Source organism: Medicago sativa, chromosome 1 (genome assembly GCF_051527215.1).
Source record: "Medicago sativa cultivar Bolivia chromosome 1, Bolivia_mono, whole genome shotgun sequence".
Lineage (NCBI taxonomy): Eukaryota > Viridiplantae > Streptophyta > Magnoliopsida > Fabales > Fabaceae > Medicago > Medicago sativa.
This window is the reverse complement of record NC_140749.1, coordinates 65,015,301-65,031,460: the sequence shown is the minus strand read 5'-3', so window position 1 is coordinate 65,031,460 and position 16,160 is coordinate 65,015,301. Positions and strand designations below refer to the sequence as shown.

At 34.4% G+C, this 16,160-nt stretch overlaps 2 protein-coding genes and 1 long non-coding RNA gene across 3 annotated transcripts; 2 read left to right on the top strand and 1 right to left on the bottom strand.

The window, feature by feature from the left end:
- The first annotated feature begins 590 nt into the window (after nucleotides 1-590).
- LOC146956428 (flowering locus K homology domain-like) lies at nucleotides 591-6,834 on the top strand. The gene is made up of 7 exons (XM_085728812.1): nucleotides 591-717; nucleotides 1,662-2,296; nucleotides 3,624-3,873; nucleotides 4,573-4,721; nucleotides 5,066-5,350; nucleotides 5,451-5,645; nucleotides 6,347-6,834. The coding sequence occupies exons 2-7, from the start codon at nucleotides 1,664-1,666 to the stop codon at nucleotides 6,536-6,538; spliced, it is 1,704 nt and encodes a 567-aa protein (XP_085584938.1). The 5' UTR covers nucleotides 591-717; nucleotides 1,662-1,663; the 3' UTR covers nucleotides 6,539-6,834.
- Nucleotides 6,835-9,851: 3,017 nt separating this feature from the next.
- On the bottom strand, nucleotides 9,852-15,827 carry LOC146956426 (pfkB-like carbohydrate kinase family protein). Its single transcript, XM_085728803.1, has 6 exons — nucleotides 15,334-15,827; nucleotides 13,846-13,924; nucleotides 12,599-12,770; nucleotides 12,218-12,509; nucleotides 11,154-11,306; nucleotides 9,852-10,655 (listed from the first exon to the last, which is right to left on the bottom strand). The coding sequence occupies exons 1-6, from the start codon at nucleotides 15,658-15,660 to the stop codon at nucleotides 10,269-10,271; spliced, it is 1,410 nt and encodes a 469-aa protein (XP_085584929.1). The 5' UTR covers nucleotides 15,661-15,827; the 3' UTR covers nucleotides 9,852-10,268.
- Nucleotides 12,777-13,683, top strand: LOC146956427 (uncharacterized). Its single transcript, XR_015020158.1, has 2 exons — nucleotides 12,777-13,159; nucleotides 13,504-13,683. It is a non-coding gene; the product is annotated as an uncharacterized LOC146956427 (long non-coding RNA).
- Nucleotides 15,828-16,160: the final 333 nt, after the last annotated feature.

The following is a 16,160-nucleotide window of genomic DNA, read 5'->3' as shown; positions in this document are numbered from 1 at the left end:
AATTAAATTTTTTAATTTGAAAATTATATATTACATTTTTTCGAAAAAGTATTTTCCAATTTTTTTCTTCATTTTTAAAAAAAAATTGGAATTTTTTATGATTTTTTAAAATATATTTTCAGTTTTTTTAAATTTTTAAAAATAATTTTCAGAAATTTTTTAAAAAATTAAATTTTTAATGATGTGGACTGCCACGTCAGTGCCACGTGGCAAAAGTTGCACAGTCAGCAACTGTCACGTGGCCAAAACCATCCCATGTCAGCAAAAAAGTGGGGCCAGGGACCTTTTTAAAACAAAAAAAATTTACAGGGATGTTTTTAATTTTTTTTTTTTACAGAGACGAAAATCAAAACTCGCCCAAATTACATGGACGGTTTGCATATTTAAGCCTTTATCTTATCATATATTAGCACATAAGACCCGTGCCTTGCAAAATATAGCCTTAAAAAAAAAAATCTAAATATTATTTTATTGAAAAGAATCTAAATTTTATATATAAAAAAAGTTGAATACATTAAAATAAAAATTAAAAACCGGGAATACGTGAGTAAAAAAAAAAATAGAGTATATATAGTTTGCGGTGTCGATTTGTCTTTCTCTATAATCTTTCTGATCCTTACCAGAAACCTAAATTCACCACCGCACAACACAACACAACACACCTTTCTCTAAATCGAATCGCCCGCGCTTTCTCTTTTTCATCTTCAACAAATCACAGTAAGTTCCCTAACCCTAACTTTCACTTACCACATGCTTCTCGCGTGCTTTCTTGCGTTTTGGATAATTCTTGATTTTAGTTATCGATTTTTCTTTTGATTCGTTTGGTTATTTATTTTATCTATCAGTTATGATTTAGTTCAATATGATATGATTTCAAGGCATTGACAGTTACTGTAATTAACTTTAGGGCTTCTATTGAATGAATGATTATTGATGCTGTTTATTTCTTCTCATGATTAGTGTTATTCGTTTTTTTTTTTTTTTGTTTTTATGTTTTTATATTTAATTTTAGTTTCTGTTGAGGCTAGAATTTATTTATTTTTCTATTTTTCTTTTTGGTTGGTTTAAGCAATTGAGAAAATAGGATACACACTGACAGTGTAAATTAATTTGTCATTATCATCTGATAGCAAGTATCCCGCCAAATCACCCCAATTTAATGGTATGACGTTGAGAAATACTTGATTCGTATTGGATGTCAGTGTAGAATTAATTTATACTGACATAGCATATAGTTTAATTAGTATGCACTGTCAGTGTAAACTTATTTTACACCTTCATCCAATGATTTGTTGCCACCTCATTTAATTTGTTTATAAACACATGGGTTCTCATACTCATTAAATGACGTGGAAACACACCATTTGATGTACGTGTAAAATAACTTCACACTGACCGTGCATACTAGTTAAACTTTCAAACGAGTAGAGTTTGTTTGTATGAATATTGAATGAATGGCTATCTGATGTCGGTGTAAAATTAATTTACATCGACAAAGCATATCCATTAAACTCTTAGGGTTTGAATGTATGAATATTGAATGGCTATTTTTGTGTATTGTGTGTTTTAATTTGTATTTTTTATATTTTAATTTTGCTTTCTGTTGAGAATGCATTTGATGAGGTTTTGTTTTCATATGATGGTTTTTTTTGTAATAATAGATATGTCTGGGGAACATTTTGATGGAGAAGATGTTGGCTATGTGCCTGAGAATATGGAATTTCCACAAATTCATTCCGATGAACACGATGAAGGAGATGTGATTGACGACTCTGGGTTTCCTCAACTGCACCACGATGATGAGTCTGGATTTCCTCAACTGCTTCATGATGATGAGTCTGGATTTCCTCAACTGCAGCAGGATGACGGGTCAGGGTTTCCTCAACTGCAGCATGATGATATTGATGATGAACAGGTGGGAAGTTTGGGTGAGGATGCCAATCTTCCTGAAGATCAATTTGAAGGTCATGATGTGGAAAATTTTCCTGAAATTGACGATGCTATTGCCAATGCTCTGACTGAAGAGCATACCAATGAGGAACAACATGATGAAGGGAATCATGTGACTGAGAATTTTGGCTCGCCGGAAAAGAAGGTACCTGGGGAAGATTCGAAAGGAATTGAAATAAAGAAGTGGCCTGGGTGGCCTGGAGAGAATGTTTTCAGGATGTTGGTTCCTGCACAAAAGGTTGGCAGTATCATTGGACGCAAAGGAGAGTTTATTAAGAAAATTACTGAAGAGACTAGGGCTCGAGTTAAAATTCTCGATGGACCTCCAGGAAACGCAGAAAGAGCAGTAAGTATACTTTTCAATTTGTTATTTTTGTTAATGTAGCTAGGGATAATCTTGGATATTGAAGTGTATTATACATATTTGTTTCACTTATCAGTTCTTTTGTTGAAGTATGTTTATGGTCTTTGTTGCCCATAACACAAACATAAACTATGGTAAAACTTAATTGTCGTTAAGGATGTAATTTCAATCATCAAAAACTAGGCTAATGAAAATATAATAGAAGGAACATCACTTCATGAAAACTAACACTCCATCATTCTTATGAATAAACCCTAGTGCTCTATCTTGTTGAGGTAACTATTTAGTGCTTTAATATGGAAGAAATCTACTGGATGAAGCAAGATCTTAATTCATCAATTTGAAATTGAAACTAAATGGTTCATTCAGGATAAAACATGGTAGCACAGATGAATACTATTGCTAAAGAGTAAGGAATTATATATTATATAATAAGGAAACGGTGATCAGTTATCAAGGAAGTGAACCTATTAAAATTACATAATCCAGCTAAACACAAGAAATAATGAAACAGGTTAATATAAATAAAAGAGATGTCTTTTATTGAGATAACACAATGGATGTGTGCAGGTTGTCAGCATATATGAATGAACAAAGTGGCTTCAAATTGAAGAGCCAAAGTTCAAGTTGCAGGGAAACAGCAATGAGCATGTACAACTACTGAAATAGTTTGTTGTGCAGATTTTGGTGGCAAGAAGTTTTCACTGTACCTGGTAACTTTAGAACTTGGTCGATTGGTGTCTTGCCACACTCAAACTCTTTCCTTCAAAACACACTTGCAGTCAACTAAAAAAAGCTTCTGAAATTTGATCCACATATTACTGAGTACGCTAAAACTGATGAATTCAGGGCGCTATGTCATTAAAATTTATTAATCTAACATATATATTGAGCAATTCAATTACTCCTGGCACTCCTATCATTATTGAGTTACTCCAAAGATTTGAAATTATTAAAAATTAAACTATTCATATTCATAGAAAACAATTGCTAATTGAGAACAGAGATGCATCGTTCCAAAGAAATGGAAATAAAGTTAAAGGAAAATTTAGTTTCACTAGTGAAATTAATTGCTAGTTCAATGAACAGAAATGGAAATTAAGTGAAAAGGTAAAACAAAATTTTATATATTTATTCTAGAGATACAATAGTGAAATTAGTGATCAACGAGTGTGTCTTTGGATCATTTGAAATGAATCAATCACACACAGTTAGATTTTCTGGAATTCATCTGTCTTTTCTGTTTAATGAAAGCCTGCTATTTCCTACACGGTGTTTCTGAATACTATTTCATATATCCTTATAAAAGGTAATGGTTTCTGCAAAAGAAGAGCCAGGTCGCCCCATACCACCTGCTGTGGAGGGTTTGTTAAGGGTTCATAAACAAGTTGCCAATGTGGTCCGTGAGCCTGCAGATACCGCAGAAGGTGAAGGGCGGCCAAGTATTACGAGGCTTCTAGTGGCTGATACTCAAGCAGGAAGCTTGATTGGGAAGCAGGGGTCCACTATAAAAATCTTTCAAGATTCTACAGGTTGCAATATACGCATTCTTGGTTCAGGTGTGTTTTCAGACATTATTTTTTAGTTTTTTTGAAGGATTACAGATAACACTGACGTAAGCGTAATCCGTAATTTTCTAACATTATTAAACATGGGGAAATATTGCTTGAAAACAGTTTTTTTCAAATTTTTTATTCTAGAGGTCTTTTTATCTGTGTATTGGACACAACTCAACTTTCACTAACTGATGCACATGTTACCAGGATCACTAAACCCGCCACTCTCAGATGCACTGATTTACTTACTGATATTCTTATTATTACGCCTTTAGAAAGTTAGTTTTTTTTTCCTCGAGCAATGCCCTAATATTTAGCAAACATGTATAGGAGAAACCTGATTTATGATAACACTGACGGAAGCGTAATCCGCAATTTTCTGACACTATTAAACATGGGGAAATATTGCGTGAATTTTTTTTTTTTCTTTCAAAAAATTTATTCTAGAGGTCTTTTTATCTGTGTATTTGACACAACTCAACTTTCATTAACTGATGCACATGTTATCAGTATCACTAAACCCGCCACTCTCAGATGCACTGATTTGCTTACTGATATTCTTATTATTATGCCTTTGGAAAGTTAGTTTTTTTTTTTTTCCTCGAGCAATGCCCTAATATTTAGCAAACATGTATAGGAGAAACATGATTTATGAATATGCAACTGTGTAATTATTGTACCTGAATAATGTAATGTATACAGAACACTTGCCAATTTTCGCTCTACGGGATGATAGTATTGTTGAGATACAAGGGGAACCCGCAGGAGTTCACAAGGCAGTTGAACTTATTGCACTCCATCTACGCAAGTTCTTGGTTGACCGCAGCATAGTCGGAGTGTTTGAAACACAGGTAAAGATCTGTTTTCAAAATTAAAAGGCATGAATGGGCAGATTAATATTATCTTGTAGGTTAGTGATAGGACTAGGGTGGACTGGAAATCATTTTAGGTGGCTATCTATCATTTTCATGTTATATGTATGCCCGACTTAACTCATTTATTGTTTATGTTTTGCATTTTGAGAAGGGGTTTCAATGCTACTTTCAAGTGTAAATTACAGTGTGTAATGGCCTCTTCTCTTATGCTTGGGATTGAAGCAATGCTTTGTATTTTGTTTATTTTGAGGTTATATGGAGCATTTTACTATAATGCTTTTCTATTATTTAATTATTTTTTTCTTCATCGCAAACTTTAGATGCAACGACCAGATATTCGAGGTAACCAGAATATGCCACCTCACCAACCTTGGGGGCCTCCTCCTCAAGGGTTTCCTGCTCACGGCGGTGGTGGTGGACCTGCTTTTCCGCCCAATCCTCAGTATATGCCACCTCCACATAACTATGATAGTTATTACCCACCTGCTGACCTGCCTCCCATTGACAAGCACATGCATCAGGGTCCACCACCTGCCTACACAAGGGATGCCTCTTTGGGAATACATTCTTCCGGTGGACAGCCACAGCAATCTGGTGGGACTAAGGTGTCTTCTTTTGCCCAACTGATCATTGCAGAGAGCAACTTTGGTTTTGAATCATCATCATCATCATCTTGACTTCTGTAATTCATTTTCTTTTGTATAGGTCACACAGCACATGCAAATCCCGCTGTCCTTTGCAGATGCTGTTATTGGGGCATCAGGAGCAAATATAAGCTACATTCGCCGTGCTAGTGGAGCAAGTATTACAATTCAAGAGACTAGAGGCGTGCCAGGGGAGATGACTGTTGAAATAAGCGGTACCGCTTCACAAATACAGGCAGCCCAACAGCTGGTTCAGGTATTTTATTTTGAAGGTTCTTTGAGATTTCTAATCTGCTTGTTATATGTCTTTTCATTAATGATAATTAATAGAGTCTGCTTGTTATGCTTCTCATTGATGATGATTAGTAGATTTTATGTTTGCATTTTTGGATTATTCTTGTATGTGTGGATAGCTCCATATATACTAGTTAATGATTGTCTTCGGATGATAATTTTTCCCATTAGTTTTTAAATTGTTTGTGTATGATAGTTCAATTTTATATGTCTACTGGTATAGTAAAAGTATTTTGTTGCGAACCATCATTTGTAGTTGAAGATATATATAAATAAATGATAGCATTGAATAATGAGAGGGAATTCCGATGACATTGAAGTATATTTGTTTTTTTTTCTTGCACTTTGCCTTTTCTTTTCGCATGTTATCGATGAACAAAAATTAGATGAAAGCCTCTCTTGAGAAGGTACAGAATGTGAAATGGTAGGTTGGTCTTGGAAACCTTATCTTATAAAATAAGGCTAAACGAATTGTTATATAAATTAGTGGCAAAGGATAGAACAAATTTTAGTTATCATTGTCACGTGACTTCTTGCTGTTTTTTCTTTTTCGATGTTGTCGATGTACATAGAATTGAAATCCTATCTAAGAATAAAGGTGCATGTTTTGCTTATCATCTTTTTGTTTATTTATCTAAATTGCTCATAATCTATCTGATGCAGAATTTCATGGCTGAAGCTGCAAATGCTGTGGCCGCTGCACAGGCACAGGATCATATGGGAGGAACAGTTAACCAAGGCTATAATTCCTATCCCACTAATGCTCCTGTTTATGCATCTCCACAATCGGGTGCTGCAGGCCATGCACCTCCTGCAGACTATGGTTCTGTATACGGCACCAACTATGGCTATTGAGAATATTACATTCAATTCTAGTTGAGGAGCCTCGCGTTTTTTAAACAATCCATTAAATCTTAGTTCCGGTTCTTGTATTTGAGCTGTACTGCATTAATTTGGTATAATATTGGATAGGATTTAGAGGATATGATAATTCAGTAGGTTTTTTTTTTTTATTTTTTAAATGTTAACTTGTTGGTTTCCTTCATGTTTCCAAACAAGATTTTTTACGGGTCTTGGGTCTTGAATTTAAATGTCGTTAACGAAGATAAATATAATCACTTGTCATGATAAAGATTGAAATTATGCTTGAATTCCGAGTCTTAGATAGGTATATGAAACTAATGCTTCTAGATAAACAGTTTAATTAAACTGTATCATATGACAGCTGCCAGATGGTTTTATTATTGCTTTTGGAATTTTTAGGCGATAAAATGTTGCAAAATGCGAAGTTTTACATCAGTCCTTTCTACTTTAAAAGAGTCTGGATGATGATAAGGTGTTTTTAAAATTTTAAGTGAATATTTATCATGGGAAGTTTGTATTGTAAAATGTTACATTTTGCATAAGCTCTTACTAGTTTAAAATATTGGAGGCTTTTATAAGTTATTTTTTTGGTAGGAAGAGGGCTAAAACCCATAAATTTAATTAAATTCTTGTTGCAAGGTAACTGTAAATGATTTTTAGGAAATTATTTAATGTGTATTGAGATTCTCACTTAATTTCTTTTGAGAAATAAAAATGATACTAATCCATTTTAGATGTGTCAAATATTGAAGTGTTACTTGGATACTGAGTTTAAAAAAATGTATCGAAGTGTAATTTTTTTCCGAGAGAACATAACCTTTAGCTATTTAAAAGTTATAGAATTTGTCAAAAAAAAAAAAAAGTTATAGAAATGTAGTCTAAAAGATGCATTGAAATGAATATTTAAGAATTTTATATGAATCTTTTTTATATCACCCTATTTTCAGTCTTCTTAAAGTCCTTTTGAACTATACCTCTACTATCGGATGTGGATCACGTTAACTCAATTTTCAAATCTCAGTTCAAATAACTGTTTCCTGTCCAACCGTAGCATATATATGAAAATTACCGATGACAAAAATATACACGTAGATAGTGAGTTAAAGAACATCGAATGAGTTTTAAGTAGGGTATCCCACATTTGATTCTGAAACTAACGTAACCACTAATTTACTAATATTTACATATATAAAAAAGGCTAAAATATGGTATTGGTCCCTGCAAAATAGGTCAATTTTGGTTTTAGTCCCTGCAAATTTTTTTTATAGTTTCAGGCATTTTTGTCTTTGTATCAATGATGGATATTCAAAACTTGACAAGGTTTAGGGTTTATGCACACTCTGATGATACTTATTTCTGTTTTTAATTGTCTTGGTTCACTGCGTTGCTAATGTTAGTTTAATCAGGTTATAGAATCAGTTAATTGTCCACAAGTCCTGAATTACCTGAACACAGAGAGAGGTAGCTAGGGAAACCGAGGCATGACATACATTACATATCTCCATGCCTTTAAGTTTACCAATATGTCTCTTGTTGGAATTCTGCAAAGTTAGACTCTTGTTAGTTTGGAAAGTTATTAATGTGACAATCCAAATAATTGGTAAGTTTTTGCTACAACAGAAACGATAGATACTGCCTGAAATAGTTGCATTAGTCTTGTAACCATTAGGTAAGTTCATAGTAAAAGGTTAAATGTGCTGAAAACATGAGAAATTTTGAAGAAAGAGTGATGTAGGGTCAGTTTGCATTAGTCTTGTAACCATTAGGTAAGTTCATAGTAAAAGGTTAAATGTGCTGAAAACATGAGAAATTTTGAAGAAAGAGTGATGTAGGGTCAGTGGCACTTGTATCTATGTCCCAAAGGATATCATTCTTACACATATGAGTAGAAGAGATGGAATTGATGGATGCAGATCGAGAAAGAAACAAATTTGCGGTGGGATGAGTTGAAACAAAGTACTTTCACTCATCTTTTCTAAAATACTTTATGCCAATGCTATATAACAACACAACTACACAAATCTGCATTTAAAAAACACAACAGAAAGAAACGGAGATGATATCAGAAGGAAATGGTTACGAGATGGGTCAGATTGAACGAGGAAGATGATATGGCTTGAGTAACACAGATGAAAAAGAGATATGGATAGATTGGAAAAAAAAATAGTGGTGGGCAGATCTGAAGGAGCCATGAATGTTTTGTTCTGCAATTTGCGATTGAGTTTGCCATGAATGTCTAAAGTGATTCTTGATCCATTTTCATTGTTCCTTGAGCAGTTTATTTTGGATGTACAATTCCTGGATGAATTGACCTTCTCACTCTCATGAAATCAATCTGCAGTTCAGCCGGACTTGACCTTCTCGAGTAATGCATATGTTTTTGCAATTCCAAGCTCTTTAGTATTCATAGTTCTGTAAACTCAAAAAACAAATTGATCACATTCTCAAAGCATCCTTTACACGACTTACTGTTTGTTTCCACGGTAGAAACAGATGTAGACGCACATCCCAAAGCATCCTTTATTTTTTTGAGAGGTTATATTGCCTATTTCTGTAAAAGATTTATCCAGTGTTTAACAGCAGAAACTGTTCAGAGGTTATGGTGCAGGATAATTGCATTCCCCTCCCTTTGCTAACCACAGATGATGGAGGCAATCTATATCCAGTGTTATTCACTGTCACAACATAGGTTTTAACAAAATGGAAAAGCTTACCAAACACAGAATCTGCTTAGGAAGATATCTAAATTATGGAGCAGTACTACCTTAATAGTATCAACTCAAAGGAGTAGCAAAATGAGAGCTGAAATACGCCAAGTAAGGCAGAGAAGAACAATTCAAGCATGCAGAGAGCCAACAGGGGAGAGTGCATTCGTCAAGGAGCCTAACAGAGACTGCTAAAGGAAAGGAGAAAATGAGGGCGAATATACAAGCGACGAATTAGAATAAACGTCATGCTGTGAACTAATAATCTTGTTTATAACTGGATGTTTATGTTTCTGTACTTGAGAACTGTTGTCACCCTGTAATAGTCCTTCTGTTAATATACATAGTCAAAATACTTTTGTTCTATAATTTCTTTGACACAACTCTTGAATATTAATTATGTTTTAACTGTTATATTTAGTCTTGTTAGCAGTTACATCCTTAAATATGTTAATTTCATCTATTCTTTTGTATGTTGTAAAACATGGCCCAAGTCCAAATATGTTAATACTGCAATTAGCATTTCAAACACCACTCTTTTAGCAGGTTATAGGTGAAGAACATTTGTCACATGTTTGTATCTAATTCCAACCATGAAGTATCATAATCATAATAACATAATCCCTATTCAAAATATTGAAATTCATACAAACCACTTTTCCCTCTGCCATCAATTAACTATCAAAATATGTATTATAGAGACTATTACATATCACTACTTGAGAAGCATTCATGCAAAAATGATGCCAAAAGAAATGGAATCTGCCTCACCCTTTATGGGAGGAAAAATACCCTTGACATCAAAGGAATATACTTGAGACTGAAACGAAAGAAATCAGCTAAATTGTTTGATGAGCAGCAGCCTCATATACTTGCTCAAAACAATGTGTTTTTTAGAGATAAAACTCTGCTGTCTTAACGCTTACTTTTAGACTTTTAGAGGATGAAGGAGCCAAAAGGTTGAGAGAATCCAGAGAAGGGTTAGTTCACAAGAGTGGCAATCAGCTGTCAAAATATCAAGTTGGCACATTCTCCACTGTCTTTGGAAACTCAAGCTTGGGCAAGAGCTCAGAGGCAACCTTGTCAAATGGGACAAAGTTGACATGATTTCTGTTTCCATTCATCAAAATATTTGACAGACATGTTACTTCCTGATCTATCACTTTCTTTTCAAGAATGTCGGTCCAAAATTCACGATCTTCATGGAAGCTCGATGATCTTAATATATCTACTACCTTTTCCAGAGATGCTACATTCCTACCGGCACCACAGCCCATGGCTGTTGCCGCACCTACTGCATTTGCAAATGCTAATGTATTAACCATTGGCAAATTATGTATAAAACCATATGCAATAGCAGCTACAAAACTGTCTCCACACCCAACACTGTCAACAATGTTCACCTGATGACATAATTTATAAATCCAATTAGTTTGCACTCAAGAGTTATCACAAAAATTTAATGGTTGTAAAAAAAAACTCCATAAATTTTGCAACAGAAAAAAAACAATACTTTGAACGCAGACAGAAAAAGTGACAAGTTATACTTGGAGCATATCAGACTCTCACTTGATAATTCCTTTGATATTAGGATGTTGGAAATGCTAGTTTAACTCACAAATAAAAAAATATTTCAGTAGGAGAAACCACGTCCAATGTTCAGAAGGCCATTATGTTTTAAAATATAAAGTGTCTGCGGCTTTAATAGTGCACTTTTCATTAATCTGACCTAAACTGGAATTTCATCTTTAAGCAGAAAATATGAAATTCTTAATACAAAGTATGCCGTAGCAAAGTTAAGTAGAGTGTGGCAGTATATAAAAAGAAAAAAAAAATCATTATGTTCCATAATTGCAAATAATCGATGGAAGCAATTACGAGAGTTCAGAATGAGAAGTTACCTTAAATGCAGGTGCACACGCTATACTTGATGTAGTTATAAGAATTGAACCCTTAAGACCCATTTTTACAATCACCCACTTTGTGCGGATCCCTCTTTTAAGCAACTCTTGCCCGGCTAATATCGGATCTCCTATGCCAGTTAATGACTCAGCCTGCATGCAAATAAAAAACATCAAAGATGTTATTAAATTGAAAAGTATTTTGTAAACTACCTACAAATTATAAATATAGAAGTGATTAATGGGCATACATTGTCAGTGTAAGTTAGTTTTACACTGACATCCAACAGGAGCCCTTAATTTTGCCACTTCATACCATTTATTTTAAGATTAAGTAACAAGAGTGGGCTGACATGTCAGAATGATGGTTTCACGTTGGACACATGTGTAAAAATGGTTTACTCTAACAGTGCCCCCCCTTTAAACTCACAATTCACACTCCAATAATCTTTAGACAAATTATAAGATTGTCAGCTCCAACAATCACAGCTCCAAATCAGTTTAAAAATTCTCCTTTTTCTACTGTTCCAATTGTTTCACATGATTTTGAGCAACAATGTCAAACGCCCAAGTGAAGTGTATTGAAATTTGCAAAACTACAAATAACTTTTAAAGGTTCCAAATCATGTTTATTGGGGAAAACGCACTAATTTCGACATCCTGAAAGAGTCCATAAATATGCAAGTACCATAGTATATAACTTGGAGAAAAAAACAAAACATGTCCAGTAGTCCACAACTAAGAGGAACGGCAGAAACACCGTATAAGGTTAAGAAGGCCTTATAAACAGAGAATATATATAAATATAAAGTCCTTAGCATTAGGATATGAAGATGAAGACAGATTAACATGGAGCACTGTCAATAATCTGAAAGCAAAGTGAAAACAGAAATATGTAGCTCAAATGAGAGATAGAAAGACAAATTTCAGAGTTTATAAACCAAAGAAAAAAGAACTTAAAAACCAGCATATCACAAATAGTAGAGGACAAATAGTAGGACAGTTATAAGCAATCACAGTTCTATTAAGGATAGAAGCAATATGATGATAGCTATAGTGAAAACCTCGTCAGATGTTAGAAGAAGAACGTCACTCATCCTCAGAAACTGGTTAAGAGCTCTCTGTTGTTCTTGAGTCCCAGAGGAGAGGCTCTTTCCACGTGGTCCCGGATCAAAGAAGATTGATGTGCCAACTTCAACAGCACAGTCCACTACTGAGAGTAGTAAACCAGGAGAGAAATCATCAAATCCATATCCATTACAAAACAAAACCTTTGAATTTTTAATAGCTAATTTTGCTTCTCTGGACATTTTGCTCAGCCAATTAAATGCAGGATCCTTGCTAAAGTCAGCTCGACTAGTAGGAAAATAAGCTCAATTAGGCTATAATAAACAAAAAAAAAAAGAGAAAATTTAAGTGCCACCATGACAGTGAATCATTTTTACCTACAAAACCCATGTCTCTGTAAAGGATCAACGAGAACCCAGCATAGAAGTGTTTCATAAGAGGCACCGGAACTGCTGACAGTATCACCATTAGTACTCATCCCAACCATGCTAATGCCCTCATCACGAAGCACATCTGACAGAAAGTTCCCATAGATTTCATTACCAACATCATAGTAGTCAATAGCGGCGCTATAGCGGCGAATAGCGGCCGCGCGGTGCGGTGCGGTCCCGGACCGCTATGCAATAAGTCATAGCGTAGCGTTATGAGATAGCGGCGCAATAGCGGCCGCAACACTGCATAGCGGTTTTGCAGTCTAGCACCGCTATTTCATTTTACCTGAAAATACAAGTTTGTCCTTGGTTTTTAAAAAAAAACAAGGGTATTTTTGTCATTTTCGTCAAACCCTAATAACTTCAATTTCTCTCTTCATTCTTTCATTCTTTACAACCGCATCTTCTCATCTCAAAAACGCATCTCATCTTCTCACTGTTCATCTTCTCAAAACTGCATCAAACGGCAGATCTGTTCATCTTCTCCTTACAGCCGCCGTTCCTCAGGTTTGCTCTCTTCTATAAATCTTCCTTTCTGTTTTGTTCATAAACATATCACAATATGTTTTGTTCTTCCTCTCTGTTTTGTTCTTCCTCTGTTTTGTTCATAAACGTATCACAATCTGTTCATAAACATATCCTCTGTTTTGTTCTTCCTCTCTGTTTTCTCATGAATGATTGAAAAAAACACAAATGACTTCGGTTATCTGTGAGATCTCTATGATAAACTCTACTCTCAGACGCAGGACACATTTAGTTCAATCTTTCTCTGTTGTTTTCCTCTACTGTTTTGTTCATCCTCTATTCTGCTCTCTGTTTCCTTATTTTTGTTGTTTTTGTGGACAACACAGTCATGGCAGCATCAGGTTCTGGTGTTCAATCAAACTCTATGTCTGTTGACTCATGTGCTCAAAGACATAAGCGGACCGGTGATAATCTCGACATTGCTTGGCAATTTAATCACTGGAAGGATTTGAATGATAAGAAAAAGATTTACTGTGATTTATGAATGTGTCATGAGATTTGAATGTTATATTAGATATATGTTTGTTTATAATTTATAGTATTATTTATATAATTTGTCCACAAAAGTGATGAAATAGCGGTCATAGCGCTAGGCGCTATCCCGCTATAGCATTTTTGGGGTCGGCCGCTACGCGCCGCTATCCGCTATTAACTACTATGACCAACATGACCAATTGATACACAGTTAAGTCCTAGCCTTGCAGCTGCTATGGCCATATTGCAGTTCCCACCAGCTTCCCAATGTTTCTACACCAAAAACCACAGGATACAAGACAATAAAACCATTTGTAGCATGAAAATATGAAGAGCACACAAACGTGGGATGAATGATAGTCAGCACTGTTTGGTTTAAGAAAACATTTTCCGTCTCATTATATATTTTCCCTTTAAATTGTAAGGGTCAGTCAATTAAGTCTCTTAAATTAACAAAATAGCAATTTAGTCCTTTAAATTGAACAATGTCAGTCAATTTAGTTTCCAAACTTAGCACTACAATTTAAAGATTTTATGCTTATTCGGCTGCAACAAGAGACTACTCAAGTTAATATGTATGTCTAGCATCGATTTTGACATTTTATGCATACAAATTGATTGATATTCTTCAATATAAGGGACTAATTTGCCATTTCGTAAATTTGAGGGACTAAATTGCTCAACCATTACAATTTGAATCACGAAAACACTGATTTACTCCCCTTTTAAGAGTAAATAGGCAATTTAGTTCTTGAATTTTTATGCATCCGTCAAAAGATTTCATGATTTTTGCGAATCGTCAACTACATCACTGAAATTTGTAAAATGTCATTCAAAGTAGTCCCTTGAATAAATTTTATCATTGGAGGTTATGTGACATGACACAGTAATTGAATTTGTGGTCCATCAACATCGATCCTACATCAATGCCAACACACCAGAAGCTAATTTGCCTATGAAATTTAGATCTATTAAAAACTAATTTGCGAGTAATTAGTCATCACACGATTGCAATTACTGACCAATTTGTGATTGATATGACCTACATTTCATAGGCAAATTAGTCGATTGTGAATCAAAATTAATGTGAGATCAACGTGCAATATATATCCAAGTAACGCGCCACATCATCACCTCTGACAACAAAAGTTACTGCAGCAACTATTTTGAATAACATTTTACAATTTTGGAGACGTATTTGCCAATTTGGAAAAAACCACGGGACAAATTTGAACAATGCTTACAATTTTGGGGACTAATTTGCCTATTCACTCCCCTTTTTAATTACAAAACTGTTACCTTGTTTTTCAATTATTATTATTTTTTTGTCGAGAAAGGAAAATAATATTAGTGAGAGTACAAGAAGTACGCTAACTAAACCAATACAACAATGTGCCCGTTTGGATTGGCAAATTTTTGCGCTTATAAAAAATAGCTTAAATAAACTTTTAAGTTAATTCATAAGTTGTCACTAACCAAAATTGTATTCATAAGCTATTTTTTTTTTCTTTATAAACTACCTTGACAAGCTTATGAATTAATACATAAAAGTTTATTTTATTTACATAAGTTGTTTTGAATAAGCTAAAAAATACATAACAAAACAAAAAACAATACAGGCATACATTCTAGAATCCGAATAAAATCAAGAACACTGTAATGTAATTCAGGTAAAAATAAACCTTGGAAGGTGGAGAGGAAGCCAAATGTTCCATGAGAGCTTTACGTTCTTCAACAGAAGGAGGTGGCAATTGTGGAACATTGAGAACAATATCAACACAGAGATTACCCAAAGTGGCAACATCAACGTGTTTGGATCCAACGCTTCTCAGCTTCGAATCGGAAGAAACTGCGACATCGAGACTTTTACACGTGATACTGAGATTGAGAATTGGATGAAATTGAAATTTGGGTTTGAATTTGGATTGGAAGAAAGTGGCATGGTGGTGATAGAAAGGGGATGGAGAATTTAGGGTTTTGGTGGTGGATGGAACTGAGAGGAGAGGCATTCAGCAACGTTTTTGTTTTCTAAATTCACACTGGTGTGGAATAAGCCAAGTTTTTGTTTTCACGGAATAGAAGAAGGAAGACAAGGAATGAAGGAAAGGGATAACTAGTTTAATCTAATCACATCAAATGATTAAGGAATCATGTACTCGTAATAGTGGATTCGAGAGAATGTAATCTCATTTTCAATTGACTATTTTTTTATTGAAATTTTGAGTTGACTATTTCAGACGTCTATATGCCTACCTGAAATGAAATAAAAGAAAAAATAAATTTGGTTGTTTGTTAGCGTGTGTTTGGTTTTCCCTTTGCAACATACAAAGGGATGTTTGTACGTTTTTTTATAGGTTTTTGTTGTGATTTTCAGAAGTTTCAAATACTAGTTTTTACGCTAACGTGATTTTTTGCCGTGATTTTCCTCAAATTCCGTTTTACAAAAGCATTAGCAAACATACACGTAGCTAAACAAAAGTCTGAACCCCATCATGAGGTCCGGTTTATC